The following is a 27,996-nucleotide window of genomic DNA, read 5'->3' as shown; positions in this document are numbered from 1 at the left end:
TATCCGCCCCCGCCCTCACCCCTGACAGTGGGATTTCTGTCCATGGAGGAGGAGGAGACCTACCTGGAGCTCTACCTGAACCAGTGCGCCGCTCAGGTGAGGCTGCCGCCGCTGTCCCAGAGTCAGGGCCCAAGTCCCGCCGGGTCCTGTGTGCCAAGGGCTTTGCCTGCGTTCTCTTAAAACTCAGCGATCCTTGGTTTCCCACGCCTTTCAGTTGAAGGTTAGAAGCTTCCAAAAGTGAAATAATTTGCCCAAGGTTGCCAAACAGAGCTCGAACTTCGTCTAGCGCGAATCCAGAACCGTGCCCTCAGTCACCAGATTACAAGGCCCATCCCGGGTTGTTTGGTTTTTGGTTTGTTTATTCATTCGTTCATTCTGAGGTGGAGTCTTGCTCTGTCGCCCAGACTGGAGTGCAATGATGTCATCTCAGCTCACTGCAACCTCCGCCTCCCGCGTCCAAGCGATTCTCGTGCCTCAGCCTCCCGAGTAGCTGGGATTACAGGCACCTGCCACCACGCCCAACTAATTTTTGTGTTTTTAGTAAAGGCGGGGTTTTGCCTTGTTACTCAGGCTGGTCTCCAACACTTGACCTCAAGTCATCCACCTGCCTGGCCTCCTGAAGGGCTGGAATTTCAGGCATGAGCCACTCGCACAGAGTGTGCTTCCTGCTTGCTGTAGCGATTTCGGGTTCCCAAGGGCTTCTGCTTTGATGGGGAAATAGAGACCCCCTGTCCCCTGCAGCATGGATGCCAGTACTGGGCCTCCCTGAGAAGTCAAGTCTCTGGTGGAGCTGGGGGTCGCAGGGTTTGCCAAATGTGAACTGCAAACACCTGTGGCTTCTTTTAGTTAATTAAAAGACTTTTAAAGTAAAAATCCTTAGCGGTCGGGCAGGGCACGGTGGCTCATGCCTGTAATCCCAGCACTTTGGGAGGCCGAGGCCAGCGGATCACAAGTTCAGGAGATTGAGACCATCCTGGCCAACATGGGGAAACCCCGTCTCTACTAAAGTACAAAAATTAGCTGGGCCTGGTGGTGGGTGCCTGTAGTCTCAGCTACTCAGGAGGCTGAAGCAGATGAATCGCTTGAACCCGGGAGGCAGAGGCTGCAGTGAGCCAAGATCACGCCACTGGACTCCAGCCTGGGCAACAGAGCGAGACTTTGTCTCAAAAAAAAAAAAAAAAAAAAAAATTAGCCATCGTGGTTGCAGATGCCTATAGCCCAATTACTGGGGAGGATGAGGCAGGAGAATTGCTTGAACCTGGGAGGCGAAGGTTGCAGTGAGCCAAGATGACGCCACTGCACTCCAGCCTGGGTGACAGAGTGAAAAAAAATAAAGATCTTTAGCATCAAATATTGTAGAAAAGAGTCTTTAAAAAAAAAACCCTGCAAGATGGCAACTTTTTTTTGTGTGTGTGTGGGAGAATTTTTTATAAAGACAATGATCGGTACTGAGGTAGAAATGGTGACTTTCCCTAGCATTTAACACAGTAAGGAGCCCAAGCTGGAAAGGTTCTGAGAAAGATAAGTGGATACAGTTTAACAAAAAATGACTGGTGATTCAGTGAACATGCTACACAGACATCCTCTGAGGCGTGTCCCATTGCCATAAAACATCCTCCTCCAACGTCTCCTCGCCATTGCCTTACATTCTTGTGTAAGTTTAGCTTTTGTTCCCTGATAAAATACCATGATGGGGAAGGGGAAGACAGACACTGAGGGTTGCAGCTTTGGAGCTTAGCGTAAATTGCCCAAGGAGATCCTTTCCATCTGGGACAGGTGAGACCAAGGAACCCTGCAGTGGAATCAGGGCCCATTATCCTCATCTCACTTTTCTTAAGGCCACTCTGTGGGTTGAGGGTGGGGAAAGATGGAAGCTTATCACATACTCAAAATGAAATAGAGGTCAAAAATCTTATTTCAAGAGAATAGCTTGATTTTTTTTTTCTTCAAAGTGCTTTCTTTAAACAATTAGTCACCCCTGCCACCTGCTGGACTTGTAACAGAGCACTCCAACAGGCTCTAGCCAGATGCGTGTATGTTAGCTGAAATAGCATTGTCACTGAGAAGATACAACACAGTGCATTCCTGACCCTTCAGTTGTCAGAAAAGAAGTAAGATCTTTTTTAGTTTCTCCTGCAAGCAGTGCTCAAAATCTGGAATCCAGGTCTGCGACTTGGGTGAAGCAGGTGGTAATGCATTGATTGAGGTAATCGATTTTTCCCCATAATAAAGCCCATGAATTTTACATTAGTTGCTTCCCTCAGGTGCACGCCTCATTCTCTTCGTAGCTTGTTAATGGGAGTTCAGCAGCCTCCCCTGGACCAAAAATATACTGACTTAAACTATTCTTACCATTTAAGTTTCAATATCATTTTTCCTATTGTAAATTCTTGTAACTAGAACATTGCAATAATTCTTATGCCTTTGCCTAGAAGTAATAACAGTGGGTCTTTAGCGAGTCTTGATTAGCATTCAATTATATCTTAAACTTCATTTATTCTATTTGAAATATTTTAAAAGTCAAAATTATTTCAAAGTTAAGTCAACTAAAGTTTATAATTAAATAGTGCAGTATATCTGTTCTCTTCAAAGTATACAACAATTTCGAGTATGGTTGTTCAATTGCCTCTATTGCAAATTGGAGTTAGAGAGTGGCAACTTACTAGGGATCTAACCAAAGCAGTGAAGATAGTTTATGAAGAATGCTTTTTCTTCATTTAAAAATATTCTCTGCTGTTTCCATGAAGTGTGCTGTTATTGTAATAGAATCTTTTTTTAGAAGGAATCTAGCTCTGTTGCCCAGGCTGGAATGCAGTGGCACGATCTTGGCTCACTTCAACCTCCACCTCCAGGGTTCAAGGGATTCTTGTGCCTCAGCCTCCCCAGTAGCTGGGATTACAGGCATGCACTACCATGCTTGGCTAATTTTTGTGTTTTTAGTAGAAACATGGTTTCACCATGCTGGCCAGGCTATCTCAAACTCCTAGCTTCAAGCCATCCACCTGCCTTAGCCTTTCAAAGTGCTGGGATTACAGGCATGAGCTACCACACCCAGTCTGTGATAGAATCTTAATGGCATTTTCTAGAAAGAAGCAGTGCACGAATATAAGCAATCTTGAACTGCCTCTTACACTGAATACATTGCCTACCATAGTGATATCTCTTTTGTGTAACATGCTGCTCTCTCTGTTGTGTTTTTGTCTGTCTGTTTTGGGAATTGCCTAGGATGGCCTTGCCCCACCCAGGTCTCCCCCATTCAGCCCAGTTGTACCTTATGATATGTACATTCTGAATGCAACCAATCCAGAGACTGCGTTTAATTCGAACCCTGAAATCAAAGAAACATCTGATGGTTTCTCATCTGTGGATCTTAGCTTCCTACCAGATGAACTTACCCAAGAAGATAAAGATCAACCTGTCATGGGAAGCAAACATGAAACTGAAGAAAATTCTGAAAGCCAAAGTCGACAAAGTAGGTTGCCATCACCCAGCAAACAGGACATTGGGCTGGGCTTAAACAGCCCCAGTTTGTCAAATCCGCATTCACAGCGGCACCCTAGTGATACTGACTCAGTCCAGGCCTCTCTTGAGAAACCAGATTCCAACTCCTTGCCTCTGGCATCCATAACTCCCATGACACCAGTGACCTCTGTTTCAGAGTGTTGTGGAATTGTACCTCAACTACAGTAAGTTTTTATTTTTGTTTTAATTGAGCACATTGGGTATACATTTTATATTCCTGAATGCGATAACTAATTTCAGGATAATAATGTAGGGAAAAGAACTTTGGATTTCATAATTCTTTGTTTTATCAGTTCTAAATGGATTGTGGCTTTAGACAGTCTGGTTATCTATAAGGTGAAGCACTAATTTTTTTTTTTTTTCTTTTTTTTGAGACAGAGTCTTGCTCCATTGCCAGGTGCCAGGCTGGAGTGCAGTGGTTCCATCTCGGCTCACTACAACCTCCGCCTGCTGGGTTCAAGCAATTCTCTTGCCTCATCCTCCCAGGTAGCTGGGACTACAGGCGCGCGCCATCACACCCAGCTAATTTTTGTATTTTTAGTAGAGACGGGGTTTCACCATGTTGGCCAGGATGGTCTCAATCTCTTGAGTTCATGATCCGCCTGCCTCAGCCTTCCAAGGTGCTGTGATTACAGGCGTGAGCCACCGCGCCCGGCCGTGAAGTACTAATTCTTGATCTTCTATGATGGGCAGAAGGGAGTTAAAGATTAATAGATGCATTATTAGGATTGTATTGTATATTCTAAAGCACGGAAGTTGCTGAGAATTGTGAGTAGGGTTGGATAAACACCAAGGTTATAAAGATGTAAAATTAAGTTTGATTTGCAAATTGATTCAGAATTGTGATTTATATTTTGAGGCATTGTTTTGAAAAAAGATCTAAAACTTAATTTTAGCAGCTAGTCATGAAATTTTAGGAAAGGCTATTTTAGCACTTCACTTTGGGATTTTACATTTTACTAAGAACCATGTTACCATGTATTTCACATTTGGAATAAATCTCCCCCTAGGAAATTGCTAAGGTGTAACCTAAGAAATGAGAAAATAAGTTGTTTTTGTCTTTTTCTTTGCTTTTTTTTTTTTTCTGTTTGTATCTGATATACTTTTCTAAACAGACTTATTTCTTCAGGAATATAGTTTCCACTGTAAACCTGGCCTGTAAGTTGGATCTCAAGAAAATAGCTTTGCATGCAAAAAATGCAGAATATAACCCAAAGGTAAGATTTCTCAGTATTCCTTTCAACAATTAGCTTCTCTTTAGATTTACTTTTCTTCATATCATGACATTGACTAATTCCTCTGTTTTTTCCTTAAAAAAATTGTTACTGGAAAAGCTTTTGGCAACTCAAGTTTAATATCTCACTCTTTCGAGTGATTAAAAATAATCTCATTCTTTATGCTGAATAAAGAAGTAATGGAGCAGTTCCTTGGAGATAAGCTCTTTCCCTTGTCATTCAAAAAGATTTTTCGGTATGATTATAATTTTCCACCTGACTATTGGGATGTGAACTTTCTTAAAATGCCATCATATTTTTGGAAATAATTTTTGCTAAATGTTGTCCTAGCTACCTGACACTAACCTATCTTTCCATTTACAATTCTTCTTATTGAAAAAGCTAAATTGCTTAAAGTATAAAGTTCAAGCTCCTACTTACTAATGTAAGATTCGGGGATTTTTTTTTCCTCCCCTTCAAAGTTTAATAAAATCTGTTCTTTCTTGTATCCTGCCAAAGCCAGGCATTCTGTTTTCAATGGTTTACCCAGGGTAATCGGATTTATCGATCCTATCAACATTTAAGGATTTGCTAGGCTCTGTACTTAGGAGTACAAAGATGAGTAAGACCTGCTTCCTACTGGGAAAACGTTCTCTGGTTTAGGTGGTGGAGGATCTATGGAATTAGATGAAAAAAGGTCACATTTGTAGGAACCTAGAGACCTAGCAGGCATCAGCATTTATGCATTAAGTATTTGTTTTTGCTGTTGTTGTCATACTGTTGCTGACATCTGAATTTTAAATATTACCTGAATGTTACCCGAATACAATAAAGCTTTCCTTTTGATGTTTCATACAGCTGACAATGGTGAGGACAGATGCACAAAGATGAGCTAAGACCCTCCCAGATGCAGCTGTGGTCACCTTATTAAACAATCAGCATTTCCAGCAACTTTTGTCCACCATCCTCGGCACACCCCTCATTTTGGATGAGGGGTAGGGGTAGACAGGGCTGGGGATGAAGTGTAGAGGATCTCTCTAAACTTGTGCTTGATACCCAAAGAAATTCTGGCTTGGCCTGTAAGCTAGTACCCACCCGTTTCCTTCCTAGCTTAATCAGTGAGAGGAGTTGGGGTGAAGAGAGTGTGTGTGCAGGAGCAGATCATTTGATGACAGGTCCATGTGTCAGCATCACCTGGAAGGCTTGCTGATGCTGCTGGTCTTGGATGACACTGAGAACTATAGGAGGCAAGAACTTGACATTAACTTTCTGTCAGTCATCTTTAGCATGCCTATCATATAGACTCTTCCTTTGCTTTTCAGTATGTTATAGAGTCTTGGTGAGCCTTTAACATGCTTTTTTTTCTATTTTTCAAAGATTCATCAAAAGGCCGGGCGTGGTGGCTCTCGCCTGTAATCCAAGCACTTTGGAGGCCAAGGCGGGCGGATCATCTGAGGTCGGGAGTTCAAGACCAGCCTGACCAACATGGTGAAACCCCATCTTTAAAAAAAATAATAAGACAGACAAACAAACAAACAAAAAAGATTCATCAAAAGAAAAGAAGTATGTCAAAGTAAAAAGCAGAGAATCTGACAAGTTTGGGTTTTGAATGTTAACTTTACCATTTCCTGTGTAATACTGGAGGTTAAATAGCTACTTGGTTTCCCCGAACCCTAGATGAGGATAATAATGAACACAAGTTCATCCTATCATAAGGATAAATAGGAACTGAAACATAACAGGCCTTCAAATTCTAGCAGTTACTGATACTATTTTTACCTGTTAATAAGTACATTTTAGAATCATAATGATTTTTGTCAACCTTAATGTAGGGAGAATAGACAAGACATTTAGTTTTCCCATCCAATCTGTTTCTTTGAGATTTTCGTATCCAGCTCAGCTTTTCAACTGGGGTAATGTTAACTCCTAGCAGAGTCTGATTCTCTTTTGGTTTCTGGGTATAGAGATTTGCTGCTGTCATCATGAGGATCCGAGAGCCCAGGACAACAGCCCTTATATTTAGCTCTGGGAAGATGGTCTGCACAGGAGCCAGAAGGTATGAGGAAGTTATCCCTTCACCCTTACCAGAGAAACAATTTAGTATTAAAACAAGGAAGCATAGAATTAATGTGCTAAAGCACAGAGCAGGGGAAAAAGGCCTTTCTCTGCTGAAGACTTTATTCAATGAAATGTCACATTTTGGGTTAAAAACAGTCTTATAATACTGACTTGGGCCAGACATGGTGGCTCACACCTGTAATCCTGCACTTTGGGAGGCCTAAGCAGAAGGATTGCTTGAGCCCAGGAGTTGAAGACCAGTATGGGCAACACAGTGAGACTCCATCTCTGTTTTAAAAAAACTAAAAAACAGCTGGATGTGGTGGTGCATGCCTGTGGTCCTAGCTACTTGGGAGACTGAGGTGGGAGGATCACTTGAGCCCAGGAGTTTGAGGGCGGCAGTGAGCTATGATCATACCACTGCACTACAGTCTGAGTTACAGAGCAAGACTCTGTCTCTAGTAAAAAATAATAATAATAAAATACTGAATAGCCCCATTTTACAGTTTATCCTATTAAGCCGAGGGAACTTAACTGTGCTGTTACAACTTGTTTCTATATGAATTTTTTAAAAGTTAAAGTAATGATAAAGTGTATTATAAGCCTGGGGAAGTAGTTATTGTGAATTTTTCTCATTGCAGATAAATGGATAGAACTTTTTAAAGGAGCTAAATTACACATTCCTTGACCATTAGCTTGAACATTAACTCAGGAGGCAACCCTTAAAAATCTCCTCTCTCCTGGATCTCATGCAGAGGAAGCCCTGTGTTGATGGGTATTCTTTCACCATAACTCTCTAGTGAGAAAGCCCATTCTCTCCTGTCGGTGTTAAAAGATGAGAAGCAAATTGTTCTCCTGAAAGCTTGTGCCAACTTCTTGCTCTAGAAACGTACTAAGTGTTCATTTTATCGTATGAACATTGAGTGTCAATATTCTTTTTATATTTGCTAAATTGATTGGCAAAAAGTTATGTTTTTAATTTCTTTGATTTACTAGTGAGATTAAATAACTTTTTAGAATCACAGAAATTGCTATGTCTTTTGCCCAATTATCTATGGAGATATTTATCTTGTTTTTGTGTTTGTTTAATTATTTTAACCATTTAATACTGTAAATATTTTTTTCTCAGATCACTCTTCATAGTGTTTTATGGTGTGGTTTTGTTTTTGTTTTTGTTTTTTGAGACAGGGTCTCACTCTGTTGTCCCGGATGGAGTGCAGTGGTGAGAACTCGGCTCACTGCAAGCTCCACCTCCCTGGCTGAAGCCATCCTTCCAGCTCGGCCTCCCAAGTAGCTAGGATCACAGCCATGCACCACTAGGCCCGGTTAATTTTTGTACTTTTTTTTTTTGTAGAGACAGGGTTTCACCATGTTGCCCAGGCTGGTCTCAAACTCCTGGGCTCAAGTAGTCCTCCCACCTTGATCTCCCAAAGTGCTGGGATTACAGGCATGAGCTACCACATCTGGCCAATGGTGGATTTTTTTATTTTTTTAACACAAATGTTGGAGGGTATAGTCATTTTATGCCATTTTTCTTTGTTTTCTACATTTGGCTTTACCCTTGAGGCATTTATGCACAATATTATATAAATATTGACTTTCTTTTTCTTTTCTTCTTTTTTTTTTTTTATGGAGTTTTACTCTTGTTGCCCAGGCTGGAGTGCAATGGCACAATTTCAGCTCACTGCAACCTCTGCCTCCCGGGTTTAAGTGATTCTCCTGCCTCAACCTCCCAAATAACTGGGATTACAGTCACCCACCACTATGCCCAGCTAATTTTTGTATTTTTAGTAGAGATGGGGTTTTGCCATGTTGGCCAGAGTGGTCTCAAACTCCTAACCTCAGGTGGTCTGCCCACCTCAGCCTCCCAAAGTGCTAGGATTGCAGGCGTGAGCCACCATGCCCGGCCCAAATATTGACTTTACTACATTTTTCCAGTCTTTTTCAGATCCTGCTTTGTGTTGGGAAAAGGACAGCTAGTATTTTGATTCATCTAGTGCTTTCTCTAGATGGAAATATTCTATATCTGCACTGTTGAATGCTGTGGTGTAGCCACTACTCATATGTGGCTATTGAGCACTTGAAATACAGCTAAAATAACCAAGGGACTGAATTTAAGTTATATTAATTGGACAGAGCAGATCTGGAATTTTATTTCAATGTAAGGTAATTATTTTTCCCAAATGATCAGTCGGTACTCAGATACACTTATTGAAGAATCAATTGTTACCACATTTCCCACTACCTGTTTTTACATATTAAGTTCTTCACATGTGTCTGGGTACATTTCTGGACTTTCTCTTCTTTTGATCCCAGGAATCTCCATTTTAAAGTGATTATTGGACAGTTGTGCCAGATATCTTTAACAGTGTTCATTTCCGCATTGGAACAGGGAAAACCTAATTTAATAATAGGTTTTCAATTTGAAGTCATAAACTGAAATTGTATTAGTTGTATACACACACATACTGAGCTGAAAGGATGGCCACATTATATTAAGTTGGAGTGGGGATGGAGAAGTAAGCAACTAAATGGTGTTTGTTATCCAACTTTTATTGTGAAATACGCTCATGTTACATATTACACACATTTCTGAGTGTCTTGTCTGAATTTATTTGGTTCCTAAAATCTGATAGTGAAAGTTCGATACTGAGTCCAGATAATAGAGATACTTGCTATCCAAATAAATTTGGTTTTGAAGTTTTGGATAGTGAGTGTGAGAATTTGGTTAATAAGAGGTGCCAGTATTATCTCCAACATTTTATCCAAACCTATTCTCTTTAGTTGTAACAGCAAGAGTATGACGGAATACCTGTGTTTGCACAGGGAAAGTGCAGAATATCAAATTTAGGTAGTTAACATCACTACAGGTGAGATTTTAAGATTTTTAAACTATTTTCTAATGTATGTATAGTGAACATGTATGCAGACTTTCAACTATTAACTGTTTCGATAGAAACGTCTGTGTCCTTAGAATATCACAGCTGATATCCCAAGAAACTACAGGACTATGCGAACTTGAAATTTGAACTTATTTATGTTATGGGAAATGTAATAGATCAGTTAGGCAAAATGTAGTTGTTCAAAATGGAAACAGTTTGTTACACTGCTAATCTGGGGACATGGACTTGCTAAGGACGTTTCAGGAGTGAGAACTGAGTGAAGAGAGCCAAGGGCAGTGCTGTGCACCTGTAGTCAATATAGTGACTAGATGGAGGATCAGCAGATAGGCCAGCTGCAGTGGCTCACACCTGTAATCCCAGCACGTTGGAAGGCTGAGGTGGGGACGATCACTTGAGCCCTGGAGTTTGAGCCCAGCCTGGAAAAGACAGCAAGACCCCGTCTCTATAAAAGGTTAGGCAGGCATGGTGGTGCTTGCCCCTGCAGGTTACTTAGGAGGTTGAGGCAGGAGGATCACTGGAGCCCAGAAGTTCAAGGGCACAGTGAGCCATGATTGTGCCACTGCACTCCTGCCTGGGTAACAGAGCAAAACCCAGTCTCTTTAAAAAAAAAAAAAAAGTGGGTGAGGAGAATCAACATTAAATGAAGTGACACATATATGAAGTAATGAATACACGAGAGGGGGCAGTGTTGGTGAAGGATCTGGAGAAGAGAATCAAACACTTGCTTTGGTCCAGGCAAACAAGTTCAAACTGGCTTTTCTTTCAGGTGTTTCTGATTTACAGCCTAAAAATAGGGCCAACCCATGAGCGGGTGGAATTCACCTGCTTCACCCGCCAGGTGTTGCTACCTGCTGTTTTGTTTTGGCAGTAACAGTTGAAAAATACCTAAGGAGAAATGAAGGCTCACCTCTTAGGGCTTCACATGCTCTGATAAGAATTTAGGAGTGCAGCAGGACAGACACTTAAGGACATAGCCACAGAATAGGACAAATTCCTGTCCTCCTTGTGTTGAGTATGAATTGAATGAAGAGTGGGTGAGAAAGCCAAGCAAAACAAGGTGGATTTTGAGGTATTGCCATGTGGTTGTTTTGGACAATGTGTCCAATAAATACTCAGGAAGTGATACCTTATCTGTGCCACTCAATCAGCACATATCTTACTCCTTATATGTGATTTTTTTTTGTATGCATGTGTCATTATTTTTTCTTGTTTCCTTTTTTTCTTTTTCTTTATTTATTTAGAGAGGGAGTTTCACTCTTGTTACCCAGGCTAGAGCACAACAGCGTGATCTTAGTTCACTATAACCTCTGCCTCCCAGGTTCAAGCCATTCTCCTGCCTCAGCCTCCCAAGCAGCTGGGATTACAGGTGCCCGCCACCACACCCAGCTAATTTTTTTTAATCTTTTTAGTAGAGACGGAGTTTCACCATAATGGTCAGGCTGGTCTCAAACTCCTGATCTCAGGTGATCCATCCATCTCAGCCTCTCAAAATGCCGGGATTACAGGTGTGAGCCACCACGCCTGGCTGTTGTTCCCTTCTAAATGGGACATACTTTGAGAGCAGATGAATGCTTCCCAAACTGTAGTGAGCAGCACAGTTACCTAGTGGGCTCGTTAAAAGACAGATTGCTCTGTTCCACCCCCAGAGTTTCTGCATGTCTGAGGTGGAACCTGGGACTTTGCATTTCTAACAAGTTCCCAGGTGAAGCTGCTGGTCTGGGGACACACTTTGAGAACGCTTGGAATAGGTTTAGCAAACTAATAAATAAAAGAAAGGTGACAAATTAAGACAAAAATTTGTTTATGATTCTGTTCAACAACTGTACAATTGTATAAGACCTTTTACAAGGTGCTAGGGACCAAAGTGTGGGAAGGCAGTCCTCCTCACAAAGCCTCCAGCTTCATAGTATACGTTGAAAGATAAATATGGTACAAATGGTAACAATCCAATACAATCCCCGTAGTTTAGAGAATGTAGTGATTAAAACATCTTGAAACATATTTGCCCCTCCCCAGTGAAGAGCAGTCTCGACTTGCAGCGAGAAAATATGCTCGTGTGGTGCAGAAGCTTGGGTTCCCTGCCAGATTTCTCGATTTTAAAATTCAGAACATGGTCGGAAGCTGTGATGTGAAATTTCCCATCAGGCTGGAAGGTTTGGTGCTAACCCATCAGCAGTTCAGTAGGTATGACAGTTCTATGGCTTGAACTTTGAGTTTACCAAGATACTCAAGTTACGTTATAGGTTGCTTACATAATGTATCTTTCAGAGAATTTTTTTAAAGGCCAGGGACACAATAGTGAAAATATTAAGATGCTATGCCTGAGTCCTCATAGGTTACCACATGTGCCCAGTCTTTTGAAATCACGTTTCTTTTTTTTTCTTCTCCCACCCCCCACCATGGTTCTTAAACTTAAATTGCTTAGCAATCACTTAGCTTATTAAAGCACACGTCCCTGGCTGGGCTTCTTCACCAGGGATTTTGCTAGAATTTGTGCTTGTAAAAAGCTCAAAGGTGATGCCAGTGCTGCTGGTCAGAGGACCATGCATTGAGATTCACTGATCTTTAGATTTGTAAGCATACACATAGCTTGGCAATGGCACTGGCAAGATAAGGCATGTGAAATGGACTAGGCCAGTAGGAAGCGGCTGACAGCTGGTGAGGGGAGAATGGATTGGAGAGAAGATGAGAAAAGAATGGCTGTAGCACATTCCAAGAAAGAAGTCCTAACTAGTTTTTCCCCTATATGAGAGAGAGAGAGAGAGAGAGAGAGAGTGTGTGTGTGTGTGTGTGTGTGTGTAGCTGCAGCCCCCATCACAGTGTTGTCTTTGGTATATTCCTTTCCCTAGGGAATATCTCTAGACTTCCTGACTTCAGACTTCACACCTCAACAGCTAGTGCTCCTCCCTCACCCCTAGCTGTTTCAGTGGTTCTCTCATCCAGCCCAGGCCCTCAGAGAGCAGGAACAGAGACTGACTCAACACCAAATCCGTCGACTCACCAATATACACATCTAGGCTAGGGCACTTGACCTGGGTTAGAATCAAAGATGCTCTTAAATTCTCTTTGTCAAGCTTGAACTGATGTCCTTTCGTTCCAACATTTAACCCTGTCTCGGCCATCGAATGATTATCCCGTTAATGGGGTAGATAGGGATCATACTGCTGCGCTTTCCCTAACATTTGTTAGTTTTCCTTTCAGATGTGATCTGAGTGGAAGTTACAAATTGCTTTTTCTTCTAAAATATTTTCATTCATTTTGAGATTTAGCTTTTATGATATGCTTATTTTTCTTTTGACATGGTTGTTTTTCTCTTGATTGTGGTTTCTTTTTTCAGTTTTTTCACTGTATGCTATTGAATGCCTAAAATATACCCTATTTTTCAAAAATCTGAGCACCCTATAAAGTCCTCCCGTTCCCCCATGCAAGACACATTGTCTCTTTAGGTATCTTTGTTCCTTCAGTCTTGGCATAATTTGCAGATTCCTAATAAAGCCTTTGTTTCTCCCAGTGCTTAGGTTGTCTTATCTTCCCAACTCTCAAGTCACGAGCCTCCAGCCTATTTTTCTCTGAATCGGCTTAGTGTACATTAGCAAGAGCTGTGCCTGAACTCTAAGACTGTGTCTATGTTAGACTTAGCATTCCCTTCTGGCCATTCAGGGCTCTAAAATGATATGTGCACTTATTCCCAAGTTTCCCTTCACTGCTTTTTCGCCAACAATGCTTCCCTGCAGAGCAGATCTAAGTCTAAGATAGGTGCCCCTTGTTATTACCAGCTTCTGGAAGAGTTGCCAGTAGGCAGTGAAAATACATCAGATGGAGTGGGCTCATCTGTGTTCTGTCTTCCTCCTGGGATAGCTTTATGATCTCACTCATCTTTTCTTTTTTTTTTTTGTCTGGCCAGGAAGCTTGCTTTGTATTCCCACAGCTGTCTATTTCTAGTCTCATTCTTGCCTCCCCCTCATCCTCTCCACGTCAGCCTCAGGTTATGGATTACAACTCCAGAGTGTGTATTCTTGACACTGGGAATGTTAAAAACACCTCTTAGCAGGTTTGAACCTTTAACATGAGGCCTCTCTGATTGTCTAGCTCTGTGGAGAACCATGGCACATCATCAGTTATAATTATCAGGCCAAATTTGCCTTGTGTTAAACCCTTAAGGTCATTCAGTTCCCCAGGTTCTGCCAATTGATATGTCAACATTCAATAATACAAGTATCTCCCTTTGTTACCAGGCACTTTCTTTGTCAATCTTTCTATGTCAAAATCACTACCACAGTTGTCATAGATAATTTTTCCCTCTTTAACCTTTTTTTTTTTTTTGAGATGGAGTTTCACTCTTTTGCCCAGGCTGGAATAAAGTGGGACGATCTCCACTCACTGCAACCTCTACCCACCAAGTTCAAGTGATTCTCTTGCCTCAGCCTTGTGAGTAGCTGGGACTATAGGCCCCCACCACGATGCCTGGCTAATTTTTGCTTTTTTAGTAGAGATGGGGTTTCACTATGTTAGCCAGTCTGGTCTAGAACTCCTGACCTCAGGTGATCCACCCACCTTGGCCTCCCAAAGTGCTGGGAATACAGACGTGAGCCACTGTGCCTGGCCCCCTCTTTAATTTTTAATTCAAAGATATCCTGATGATAAATACTTGCTATATGAATAAGATCTAGGTAAATACTATGTAGCAGATGCTATGGTGATAATGGCAAGTGATACAGCTATAGCCACTGGCCCACATAGAGATCACCGTCTAAAAGAAAAGATGGATAAGTCAATGACAGCAATATGGTGACAGTGAACATAAGGCCGTTCAGGGGCTATGATACCATAAAGCAAGGTCTTTAATATAACTGGGGGTGGGTAGAGATCAAGGAAGACTTTCTTGAGGAAGCAACATTTAAAGTGAGACTTGAAGGATGGGTCAAAGTGGGGTTGGCCAAGAAGTTGGCAGGTGTTCGGTATTCTCAATCTTTGTGAAATGTTCTCCATCCCTAACCAAAACCACTCTCTTTCTCTGCCTCAGCCCTCTTTTGGAATGAGGCAGAGAATAAATAAAATGAAGTAAATCCCTAATTGGGACCTCATTATGCTGGTAACCTTAAAACCATTGTTCCCAAAGCCAAGTGCAGTTCAACATCCTTTACATACCAAAGTTTTTGTTTCCTCTTTTCTAAGTCTTACAATGCAGCTGGCAGATGAAATGGAAATCTTCCTTTTGTGTCTCCAGCCTTCATTTTCTTAGACTATTCTCAGAGTCCTGGAGGGGTTTTTGGGGCTCCCTCTAGTATCATGGTCTCCTCAGTGTCGGGAAGGGGCTAGTGGATGAAAGTCTGGACATGCTCTGCAGTAAGACTGAGTTGTGTTCCAGGAAGACAGTTCCACCCACAGGGACCTCCTATACTTGAGATGGGCAAGCCCCACTTCAAGATGTGCCTTTCTGGAGCCAGTAAGAGGTTCCACATCTTCTGTTGTTTTGGGTCTTGTTCATTGCTGAGCTGAATGGAGTTTTTCCATTCAGTCTGGATTCACCCTTTAAGTGCAAAGATGCTAGTGTTCCATTGCTTGGATGCCTTTTTTTCTTCTATTTCTTGTCCATTAGCCACTGCTTTGAGAATAGTTTTATTCACCTCCTCTCACCTCCTGACTTCTTTTTGGTAAGTCCCTCAAGCCTTTCTAGGAATCTGCCCTCCTCTCCAGGCTGGAGTGGGGAGAAACAGCTCTCAAATGCCACCGTCCTTTGCTCCATGGAGAAGCCAGCTTACATTTAGTAGTAAATATGAGTTACTATTTATAGCAACAAATCCTGAATTTTAAAAACTTGGGATAATTGGATTTTCTTTATTTATATACACCTGTACAAATACAAATAGCAGTGGCCTAGAAATATGTTTAGGTTCTATCTGCTATAAATATTAACTTCAGCAGTTTATAAATGCATACAAAATGTATTTATTATTAGAGAATTTGGAAATCCAGAAAAACATGTATTCTTATTAACAGACTTTCTTGAAAAGATAATGTTTAACCAACAAGATCTTAATACATTAAATCAGATGCCCTAAATTACCTTGATTTCTAATAACCATCCAGGATGACTTTCACTTTAAAAAGTGTTATGACCAAAAATTAATTATGTTTCTAATTTCCATAAGATATTACCTAGGACACTCCAAGTCTCTCTTTTCATCCAGATTGTTAAAAGGTTTTTGATAAACTAGTTAACTTGTTTACAACTGCTTTAATAGGCACTTTAATATACTGGGCCTTACATGTTATGGGAAAGGAACTGAATAGTGTTATTTTTTAACATTTCCCTTTTACATCTTAACAGTTATGAGCCTGAACTGTTTCCTGGTCTTATTTATAGAATGGTAAAACCACGAATTGTGTTGCTTATCTTTGTATCTGGAAAAGTTGTGTTGACAGGTAAGTGCTAAGATTATTTTCTGACTCATAAAATGTAATCGCTATGCATGTGCTTTGCTTATTCTTTTAAATGCCTTTGTTCACCATGGTAAAGTAATTCTTGTTAATAGAGAATACCTGGAATGAAAAATAGGAAAGGAATGACATCACCTGTAGGTCCCAATACCTAAAACAATAATTTTTTTCATGTTTTTATGTCATCATATTAAGTATTTCATCTTTACATTCTGATTTTTTAAAAATTATCCTTGATAACATATATGGCTTAAATTTACTGTTACAAATCCTTCATAAAGGCTTTTAACACCCATGCAAGGTCCTAACACAGGGGTCAACAAACCCTTTTCTGGAAAGGGTCAATATTTTAGGCTTTGTGGACCACAGGGTCTGCCGTCATTACTGAGCACTGTCATTATAGTGTGAAACAGCTATGAACATTACATAAAGGAATGGGCTCTGAAGTGTGAATTTCATGTCATATACTTTATGGGTGTCATGTAATATTTTTTCCCCAACTACTGAAAAAGATAAAAACCATTCTTAGCTCACACCTAACAAAAACAGGCAGCAGGCTGGCTTTAGCCAACAGACCTACCTTTCCTGAACCCGTTCTAACATATTGTTGAATCAAACTTACTGTCCCCTTGTTAGATAGGTAAATGTTCCTTCTTTGTTTGCTACTTATAAAGCAGATGTTTGGCTGTTTTTACCTGTAGAAAAATTATGTTATTAGTGTGGACACTCAGAAATGGGACTTTCATTTAAGGCTATGTCTGTTTTGTTCTTAGAACAAATCACCCCCAAAAAATTATTTTTTGAGATGGAGTCTTGCTCTGTTCCCCAGGCTGGAGTGCAGTGGCGCAATCTTGGCTCACTGCAACCTCTGCCTCCCAAGTTTAAATGATTCACCTGCCTCAGCCTCCGAAGTAGCTGGGACTACAGGCATCCGCCATCACACCCAGTTAACTTTTGTATTTTTAGTAGAGAATTTAATATCATATGGGGTTTCACCACATTGGCCAGGCTGGTCTTAAACTCCTGAACTTGTGATCCGCCCACCTCAGCCTCCCAATGTGCTGAGATTACAGGAATGAGCCACCGCGCCCAGCCTACAGAAAGCTGCTAGTTTGTCTAATTTTGTCTTTTTATACATTTTACTCTCCTCTACCATAATGAATACGAAGTTTACGCGGCCTGAGCCAAACTGATCTCCATGCCCCATCTAAATAGCTAGCCAACCAAATTAACACTACATATTCTTCTCACTAATTTTGGATGACTCCTTTTGACCTTTATTTTTACATATGTGGCTGTTCTTTGGTTCAGCCTTTGCTCTAAGATTATCCTATTATAATCCTATTGCCTTTATCCTATTGTAGCTTTAATACTCATGGTATGTCTAATAGGGCCAATTTCCCCTCAGTACTTTAATTTTTGTATTTCTTAGCTCCTCTTGAACATATATTCCTCCAAACTAGAATTTTATAAAATCTTGCCTCATCTAAAAAAAATTGAGACTTATATTACTTGAATTCAGAAAAGTGCAGAACGACATGTCGGTTTTAAGTGTTCTTTTATAACTCTGGGTTTTGTAGTTTGCTTTTCTCTAAGAAATAATTAATGGGCCTTCAAAGTGGGGGAAGTTTCTGGGTGCAGTGGCTCACACCTGTAATCCTAGCACTTCAGGATTCTGAGGTGGGAAATTGAGGCCGGCAGATCACATGAGGCCAGGAATTCGAGACCAGCCTGGCCAACATGGTGAAACCCAGTCTCTACTAAAAATACAAAAATTAGCTGGGCATGGTAGCAGGTACCTGTGACCTCAGCTTCTTGGGAGGCTGAGGCAGGAGAATTGCTTGAACCTGGGAGGCAGAGGTTGCAGTGAGGCAAGATTGTGCCACTGCACTCCAGCCTGAGTGACAGAGCAAGACTCCATCTCAAAAAAAAAAAAAAAAAATTAAAAACAAAGCGGGGAAAGCTTGTTTGGCATCCAAGAACCTTTTGAATGCAGCAAAACTACAATTCTTCAGATGTCACTAATTTAGAGTCTGGATCATCTAGTGGATCATCATTTAGACCCTCTAGTGACTGACATACAGCTTAATTCTATATTTCCTAGAGGAAGTGAGAAAAGCCTGCCAACAAAATTGAATAGCATAGATATCAGAGGCAAATACATACCCTACTTAAGGAAACACACTTTCAAGTCCTTTGGAAGGAAACTTTCATAAGTGCTATGTATCATTACAAATAAATCTTATTTAAAAGTGCAAATTGCCAAGTATAGGTAAAGTTCCTATTACAGATTTCTTTAAATGTCCTTAATACAGATCAGCTTTCCCACTTACCCCACATTTCTTTTAGAAAGCTTTCATGAGCACATTGGCCAGAAGTTTCAAATCACAAAAGTAAAGGCTTGTTACTTAATACTGAAGACTATAATGCACTTTCCTTAAAATTTCTAACAGAATAGGAAAATTTAAATTTCTTCATTTTTGCAAGATGGGGATCATAACTTTTCTGGAAGACGGGATGAAATATATTAACTGAAATCCAAATTCTGCTTATATTGTGAAATAAAAGTTAATCCACGACTTTACTACTGAAATGAAATATAAATATTTTTTTGAAGTCCTTGTCCTTTATTGGGCAAGGGGTGAGGGAAGCAGACAGACCAGTTGGACATAGTAGATGGGCATGTGAGAACAAAATGCTACCCGAAAGCCAGCCAACCTACACTCCCTTGAAATGGATGCTAATGTGCTTCAAACTCCGGGCACTGGTTTCATATACAGCCTCTTTGAGGGATGAAAGGGGTTCTTGTAAAGCTTTTTGTTACCCTCAACCATGGAGGCAAGCTCTGAGTTGTGGTTTTCCTAGGACACTAACTCTAGTCACAAAGATCTCTGAAGTGATCAAGGATGGAGGAATGAGTGGCAGGGTGAGTTTCAAAAGGATAAGCAGAACAGGAGTCTTATAAGCAGAACAGGAGTCTTGCCCAAGCAGTGGGCAAGTTACAACAGTTCCTGGGTATGGCCTCCCACCTAACCAGAAATTGACAGAGAGGCATGTATATGGTGAAAAGATATGCATATATTTAGAATTAGCCAGCGGGACTCAGTTTAGATGATCCCAATTTTGTTGGCAATATCCAAAGCATCGTAATCAGGAGCCAGTTGAACATACGCCTTCTTCTCTCCATCAGGCCGAATCAGGGTGTTGAACTCGGCCGCATCAATGTCATAGAGCTTCTTCACAGCCTGTTTGATCTGGTGCTTGTTGGCTTTAACATCCACAATGAACACAAGTGTGTTGTTGTCTTCTATCTTCTTCGTGGTGGACTCAGTGGTCAGCGGAAACTTGATGATAGCATAGTGGTCAAGCTTGTTTCTCCTGGGGGCGCTCTTCCGAGGATATCTGGGCTGCCTCCGGAATTGCAGTGTCTTGGGCCGCCGGAAGGTGGGTGACGTGATCTTTTTTTTGTGGCTGTGGACACCTTTCAACACTGCCTTCTTGGCCTTTAAAGCTTTCGCTTTGGCTTCGGCTTTAGGAGGGGCGGGAGCTTCCTTCTTTGCTTTCGGCGCCATCTTGTGAAAAGGCAATAAGTAATTTTATGCTATACTATCTTAAACTATTTTGCCTAGGGCTACATGATTTAGGTTATTTTTGCCTCAGCCTTAGAGACAAATGTTCCTTATTCCTTAATCCTGTGTCTCTAGACTCTTTTCACCTGCAAATGGATTAAAAACTGAAGGTCCTGTCTAGACACGGTGCTCACGGCTGTAATTGCAGCACTTTGGGAGGCCAAGTTCCAGACCAGCCTGGCCAATGTGGCGAGACCCTGTCTCTACTAAAAATATAAAAATTAGCCTCGCATTGTGGTGAATACCTGTAGTCCCAGCTACTCAGAAGGCTAAGGCAGGAGAATCACTTGAACCTGGGAGGTGGAGGTTGCAGTGAGCCGAGATCATGCCATTGCACTGCAGCCTGGGTGACAGAGCGAGTCTGTCTCAAAACAAAACAAAAAAACTTAAGAGCCTAATTTTCAGGTGAACACCTGAGGAAAGGGACCAAGGAGGTCTCTTTTCAGCCTTGCCCCTAAACTGCAGCTTGGAGAGACACATGTGTGGCCTTGCGCAGCATAGAATGACTGAGTACTCTGCAGAGATGTTCTGAAAGCAAGATCTCAATAATAAATATCTTGCCTAGAAAATGGTAAAGTGTTGCAATTACAACACTGTAATGAGTATGACTGTAGAAAATCATGAATTCCAGCTCTTGCCCAGGTGAGAACTATAGAATGCCAATGCCCATAGTACAAAAGAGCGGCAATTTGAAACCCTTGTATCATACACCATTTGCAGGTCTTTGAAAATAATTTATCCATGTAAAATGGTCTTACTCCCTGAGCTGCCAGACCTACAGCCACCATGCTCAAGGTTACTTCTGAATGTCCTAATTATAGTCAAGTAAGCTAAGAACAAAGAGGCCCTGCTGTCCTACTCTGTCATGGTCCCAAGCAAAAAGCAACAGGACCTGGGCCCAGCGTACACTGTTCTCCTAGATTGTGCTTGCTTTCTGTGGCTGGCGTGACATTTAGGACTCATGGTTTTTTCTCAAACCACAGGAAAATTAATAGCATAGCTAGGTTCTGCTGGAATAATGTACAAAACCAGCAAATATGTCAACTTCCACTTTTAAGATCAGGGATAATCATCAGAACTAATATATTGGGCACCCATATGACAGACACTGTGCTACATAAGGACTTTCACATGGGTCTAGTTAACTCTGTGATTGCACTTGATGCCTCAGTTTCCTTACCTGTGAAATGGAGAGGCTTAGTAAACTTAACCGTGTCAAGCAGCTGTGTGTGCGGCAGTGCAGCAGGGCTCTGAGCAACCTGCCTCCAGAGCCCATTGGGCTCACCCTGTCCCATAGCAATTTAGAAGTCTACAATAACACCTGTGTGGTCTCTTGGGCAACTCCTTAATTCTCCTTGTCAGGTGAAAGAATGATTGAGATTCTCTTAGCAGTGAGGATCAGCAGGTATGGTGGCTAAAAGGATGGACTGGAGACCAGTTGCCCAGTTTCAATCCACAATCTACCATTTATTGACCATGTGGCCTTGGGTAAGTTCTCCAACTTGGTTTCCATATATGCAAAATGACCATAGAATCTACCTCCTAAGCATTGTAAGGAAGCAAAAATCCAGCGCCTGGCACTGTTTAGCTATTATTATCTTGGTGAAAACGCACTCTCCTGGTTTTTTCTCTATCATTGACAAAGACTGGAATTTTGCTGTGATATCTTGCCCTGATGATAGGAATATGAAGACAAAGAGGCTTCAGGAAAATGCTTATTTACTTATTTCCCTCTAGCATAAAGGACTAAGAAGCTGCGTCATTTTGCTGAGGGTCACCCTTAATCAGCTCAGCATATGTGTTGTTGGAAATCAGTAGGCCAGAGGGCAGCAGAAAAATGGCAAGCCTTATTAGTGAGTGGGCCAGAGACAGCACAGGATGTCCCTGCCAATTGTTAACAGCAACCCCCAATCAATAGCAAGTTGGTATGTGTCATAAAATGAATAACTTCAGCGGTACAATGCTATTTTTAGAGATTTATAAGGTTTTGACTTATACACCCAGAAATGTGGCATCACTTGGGAAAATAAGATGTAAAGTTATGACTTGATGTAACAACAGAATTGGAAAATCCATGTAGTATTGGAGGTTGATATTTGGAGCTAAGGCATAAGGATGAACTTACCGACAAATGACAGATATTTAATAAATTTTGGGTGCCCACCAGGTACTTGTAATGTGCTGTGGGCTGAGAACAAAGGTGAATCTAACATACTCCACATCTGGCAGGAATCCAGCCCTGCTGAAGGAGACAGACATAAACAAATTACATGTAGCTGGCTTATCAGAATGAAATGATAAGCTATGTGTACTTGGACTAGCCATTCCAATGTTCCTAATCTGGAAGTATCTTCCTCTAGGGCAATAAAATGGCTTAGACTTTATAAAAATGTCCTGATTTACAAAGGACTTTCTACAAACCTTAGCTCACATGCTCCTTATCACAACTCTATAAGAAGGCTGATTGTCCTTATTTTACAAGTAAGAAAACTGAAAGTGGTTAAGGGATTTATTTTCCTGTTATTTTAAAGCTAGTTAGTGGCAGAGCTGGCACTTAAACCCATATTGTTTGAGCTCAAAGCCAGTCCTTTTATCTAGTGCACGAGGCCACACAATTTTCACTTAAGTCACCAAAGTTAGGAATGGTATTTATTCTCCAGTCATTACAGCCTGAAGAAAAGAAATGGTAAGTTTTGTTTAAAAGGCAAGGCATCGCCTGTAACCCCAGCACTCTGGGAAGCTAAAGCGGGCTGATCACTTAAGCCCAAGAGTTTGAGGTCAGCCTGGGCAACATACTGAGACCCTCTATCTAAAAATACAAAAAATTAGGCAGGTGCATGGTGGCGCATGCCTGTAATCCCAGCTACTAGGGAGGCTGAGGCATGAGAATCACTTGAACCCAAACCCAGGAGGCGGAGGCGACAGTGAGCTGAGATGGTGCCACAGCACTCCAGCCTGGGTGACCAAACAAGAATGTCTTTAAAAAAATGGCAAGGGTCATCTAATTGGAGTCTGGTGCTACAAATTGGGGGGTTTGATTATTAAAGGACTATGAGGCCAATTTAGATTCCCTTAAACTTTTTTTTTTAAGATGGAGTTTTTGCTCTTGTTGCCCATGCTGGAGTATAGTGGCACAATCTCGGCTCATTGCAACCTCTGCCTCCCAGGTTTAAGCAATTCTCCTGCCTCAGCCTCCTGAGTAGCTGGGATTACAGGCATGTGCCACCATGCCCAGCTAGTTTGTATTTTTTAGTAGAGACAGGGTCTTTCTATGTTGATCAGGCTGATCAGGCTGGTCTGGAACTCCCGACCTCAGGTGGTCTGCCCACCTTGGCCTCCCAAAGTGCTGGGATTACAGGTGTGAGCCACCATGCCCTTAAATTTTTGATGACAGTATTTTAGTAAGTAAATTGACCACATCCTCTCATTTTAACACCCGGTTACAAATACTGGCAATGTTGATTGGTTGACTTTTGCTGTAAAGGAAGGAACAGTGGATACATGAGCTCTGCTCCCACAGCTGCTGCTGTATGGTTCAGGTAAAATACGTTTCTTGTGCCTCTATGGAATGAAGAAATTGTACTTAGATAATTTCCTTAAAGCCCTCTTATGTCTAAAATCACTTCTCTATGATATAATGATCACTCAAACGTCCATTCTCTCTTGGGAAAAGGTGCTCCCGGGGGCCTCCAGATGGTATGCTCCTTGTGCTTGAATGCAATGTTCTTAATTACAATTTTTGGTCTGCAGTCCAATGCTCTACCCCTGAGCTGTACCACACCCCCCCGCCCAGTTATATATTTTTTTAACACAAAAGTGTTAAGGAAAAGTGAAGTTCATGGTTATCCAAAATACTGGACCTGGATGGTGTTCCTCAATGAAATGTGAAAGGCAGAACCTTGGTTTTGGGGATTTTGGGAGAGGGGTATGTGTGTGTTTGCTGTACCTATTATGCTTCACTGTCTGGTAACAAGGTTGTTGCAGTCAAATGTAGCTAGAAGCTCAAAAAGTGCATAAAACCAGAGGCAGAGGTTCTTGCTTCCTCGTCAACTCATTGTTTGTTTCTAAAGAGACTGGTTTTGTAGAAACGAAAATTTTGGTGCTAGAACTACAAATCTGCTGAAACCTATGGCTATTCATACCCTAAAGGTATAGTTTCTCTTATCTGTGTCAGTTACTCATTCTCCTTCCCACACCAAATCTTTGAAGATGGAAACCTACAGATAGTAAACTTTTTGGCAATGAATAAATAGCTTCTCTTCTCTTTATTTTTTTCTCTTTTTATTTTTCTCCTTTTTTATTTTTATAGAGACAGGGTCTCCCTGTGTTACCCAGGCTGGTCTCAAACTCCTGGCCTCAAGGGATCCTCCCACCTTGGCTTCCCAAAGTGCTGGGATTACAGGTGTGAGCCACCATACCTTCCCCTACTTCTCAAAAAATTAAGCTTATAAGGACTTCATCCCTGATTATTTAATCTGGGAGGTGAACGCACATAATAAATTTAACCATTCTAAAGTGAATAGTTTAGGGACATTTAGTAGCTGGTTGTGTATTGTGAATACACCACCAGCTCTACCTAGTTCTAAAATATTTCCATTGCTCCAAAATAAAATCTGGTATCATTAAACCATTCCCCGCTATTCCCCTCACCCCACTGCTCCTGGCAAATACCAGTCTGCATTCTGTCTCCATGGATTTAACTCTTCTGTTATTTCTTATACATAGAATCTTATAACATGACTTTTTGTGTCTGGCTTCTTTCACTTAGATGACCCTAAAAAACATGCTATGTTGTAGCATGTGTACTTCATTTCTTTTTATGGCTGAGTAATTCTATTGTGTGTGTGTGTGTGTGTGTGTGTGTGTGTGTGTGTGTATATATATATGTATATATATATATATATATATTTTTTTTTTTTTTGAGAAAGAGTCGCCCAGGCTGGAGTGCAATGGTGTGATCTCTGCTCACTGCAACCTCCACCTCCCAGGTTCAAGCAGTTCTCCTGCCTTAGCCTGCCAAATAGCTGGGATTACAGGTGCCCGCCACCATGCCTGGCGAATTTTTTTTTTTTTTTTTGTATTTTTAGTAGAGATAGGGTTTCACCATGTTGGACAGGCTGGTCTTGAACTCCTGACCTCAGTTGATGCCTGCCTAGTCCTCCCAAAGTGCTGGGAATACAGCCACAGCCTACACTATTATTTATTTTTTTTTGAAAGGAGTTTCACTCTTGTTGCCCAGGCTGGAGTGCAATGGCCGGATCTTGACTCACCACAACCTCCACGCCCAGGGTTCAAGCGATTCTTCTGCCTCAGACTCCCAAGTAGCTGGGATTACAGGCACTTACCACCACGTCCGGCTAATTTTTTGTATTTTTAGTAGAGACGGGCTTTCACTATGTTGGCCAGGCTGGTCTTGAACTCCAGACCTCAGGTGATCCACCTGCCTTGGCTGTCAAAGGCTGGGATTACAGATGAGCCACTGTGCCTGGCTACAGTATAAATTTTTATCCATCCATCCATTGATGGGCATTTAAGCTGTTTCCACCTTTTGGCAATTGTGAATAGTGTCACAATGAAAGTTCATATTGTTTTGAGTACCTGTTTTCAGTTTGGGGAGTATTTACCAAGGTGTGAAATTGTTGGGTCATGTAGTAATTTTTTTTTTTTTTTAAAGATGGGGTTTCACCATGATGGCCAGGCTGGTCTTGAAATCCTGACCTCAGGTGATCCACCCACCTCAGCCTCACAAAGTGCTAGGATTACAGGTGTGAGCCACCGTGCCCGGTCTTAGTAATTCTTTTTTTTTTTTTTTTTTTTTTTTTTTTTTGAGATGGAGTTTTGCTCTTGTTACCCAGGCTGGAGTGCAATGGCACGATCTCGGCTCACTGCAACCTCCACCTCCTGGGTTCAGGCAATTCTCCTATCTCAGCCTCCTGAGTAGCTGGGATTACAGGCACGTGCCACCATGCCCAGCTAATTTTTTGTATTTTTAGTAGAGACGGGGTTTCACCATGTTGACCAGGATGGTCTCGATCTCTTGACCTCGTGATCCACCCGCCTCGGCCTCCCAAAGTGCTGGGATTACAGGCGTGAGCCACCGCACCCGGCTAATAATTCTTTAACTTAAACACCAAACTATTTTCCACAGCTGAATCATTTTATGTTCCTAAGAGCAATGTACTTTATAGTTGTTTTTTTTTTTTGAGACATAGTTCTGTTCTTGTTGTCTAGGCTGGAGCACAATGGTGCAACCTTGGCTCACTGCAACCTCCACCTCCCGAGTTCAAGCAATTCTCCTGCCTCAACCTCCCAAGTAGCTGGAACTACAGGCATATGTCACCACACCTGGCTAATTTTTTTGTATTTTTAGTAGAGACGGGTTTCACTTTTTTAGCCAGGATGGTCTCAATCTCCTGACCTCATGATCCACCTGCCTCAGCCTCCCAAAGTGCTGGGATTACAGGTGTGAGCCACCACGCCCAGATACTTTATAGTTCTTAAGAGTCTTTATCAGTTAAAACTGTTTTCCATTTCTCTTCATGCTAACAGTTATTATAATCCTTTCATTATCCTCCTTTCTTCCTTGCCTCCAGCCCACAAAATACCAGATTAGCTGATTAGTGTCTGTAGGGAGCCAGCCCTACATCACCCGTGGGTACCCTGAGTTCAGTGGTGACAAAGGAGTGAGAAAAAGACAGAGTAAGAGAGACAGTGGGACCAGGGGGCCATCACTTTATTACTCTGAAGGAGGCAGTGAAGGCCCCGTGCTCTGATCATCCACAGTTTATTGATTACAGTCACTTTGATCTATAGCGTAGGGGTGGAGTGATGGTGGAGTGAATCAGTGAGCCAGAACTGGTGTATCATTCTAAAGGTTGGTAACAATGGCCATTTGAGAATTTCACAAAACAAGAACATATGGTTATCTTTAACTTATTTTCTATGTGCAGCTGGTGAAACGTGGGCCTTACAAGGAGCCTACAAGTATGGCTACGTCATAGTGCTACAAAGGAGTTTTACATCCTTGAGCACAATGTTTATGGTAACAGAGCTGAGGTCACCCTGCACCGGAACATGAGGCATGGAGAGGCCTTCCTCCTGAGAGGCCTCCTGCGGCCTTGCACAGTTTGTTGTTCCTTGTTTATATGTTACTCATAACCAATTTATGTAGGCACTCTGTAAGTCCTTTCTCCTTTGCTGCTTTTACCACTAGTGTCCTGATTAGCTGAAGCTCCATAGAAACATAAGTAGTACCAGTCTATGATCCTTAGCACAATATGCCTACATCATTTGTAAGGTGGAGGTAGTGGTGGTGGTCAGTTGTTGGTGGTGAGAGATGAGTAGGGACTGACTAATAATTTTTCAAGGGTGGAGACTGTGTCTGATTCATGTTTTTATCCCTGTGATTCCTAGAGCAGCTATGATTTATGATTTCTTGAAACCTAAGACTTTAGGAGTCACAGTAGCACAGTTTTCCCCTCTAATAATCCCTTCCCAACTCTAGCTTGTTTGTCTTAATCTGTTAGTCAATATTAGGGAATTGAGATGTAACTAGAGATGAGGTGGCTCAAAGGAAGTCCGTTTTGCTGGTAGCTAAGTGCCCACAGGTGCTGATGAAATTACTTTGAGGTCATATTTGTGGCACACATAGAGAAGACATTACACATTTCACACTGATTACTGTGTAAGCGAAGATGACACCCACTGATAAGTTCTAGAAAACTCTGCTCTAAGGTTTGTGTCTTGTAGAAATATGGCTGTAATTGCCAAATTATTTACCTGGAATAAATGCCATTTCTCAGGTACAGCTAAAGAGATGTCATCATATTAAAAGTAATTGGAGATGATACAATGAAATTTTCGTGTTTAAGTAAATTTTGGTATTTTTTATATTAAAAATATAAACCTGGATTTCTTTATAGGTGCCAAAGAACGTTCTGAGATCTGTGAAGCATTTGAAAACATCTATCCTATTCTAAAAGGTTTTAAAAAGGCCTGAGTATATCATTTGACATTTCACATTATTCTGGTTTGAATATGTATGTATGCCCAGCACAGAAACAGCTGGATTCTTCTACCTTTGATTGTAGATGTTCCAAGTATATTACTTATTTGATTGTAGATGTTCCAAGTACATTACTTATTTCATTACTATGTAAGTAACCTAAGAATTGAAGAAAACTTACTCAAAATGACTCTTCTGTGTTATTTTAAAAATTGAACAAAAAT

The 27,996-nt window shown here is 41.4% G+C and overlaps 2 protein-coding genes across 2 annotated transcripts; one reads left to right on the top strand and one right to left on the bottom strand.

Moving 5' to 3' along the window:
* Window positions 1-27: 27 nt before the first annotated feature.
* On the top strand, window positions 28-27,766 carry TBPL2 (TATA-box binding protein like 2). The gene is made up of 7 exons (XM_012451082.2): window positions 28-96; window positions 3,226-3,686; window positions 4,652-4,739; window positions 6,701-6,792; window positions 11,714-11,881; window positions 16,029-16,123; window positions 27,690-27,766. Exons 1-7 carry the CDS (start codon window positions 43-45, stop codon window positions 27,764-27,766), a joined length of 1,035 nt encoding a protein of 344 aa, XP_012306505.2. The 5' UTR covers window positions 28-42.
* On the bottom strand, window positions 19,246-19,710 carry LOC110568311 (large ribosomal subunit protein uL23-like). The gene has a single exon (XM_064365736.1). The coding sequence runs from the start codon at window positions 19,708-19,710 to the stop codon at window positions 19,246-19,248; it is 465 nt and encodes a 154-aa protein (XP_064221806.1).
* Window positions 27,767-27,996: the final 230 nt, after the last annotated feature.

This window comes from Aotus nancymaae, unplaced genomic scaffold (genome assembly GCF_030222135.1).
Source record: "Aotus nancymaae isolate 86718 unplaced genomic scaffold, 86718_ANA_hifiasm-v0.15.2.pri h1tg000062l, whole genome shotgun sequence".
Classification (NCBI taxonomy): domain Eukaryota; kingdom Metazoa; phylum Chordata; class Mammalia; order Primates; family Aotidae; genus Aotus; species Aotus nancymaae.
This window is presented reverse-complemented; position numbering and strand designations above follow the sequence as displayed.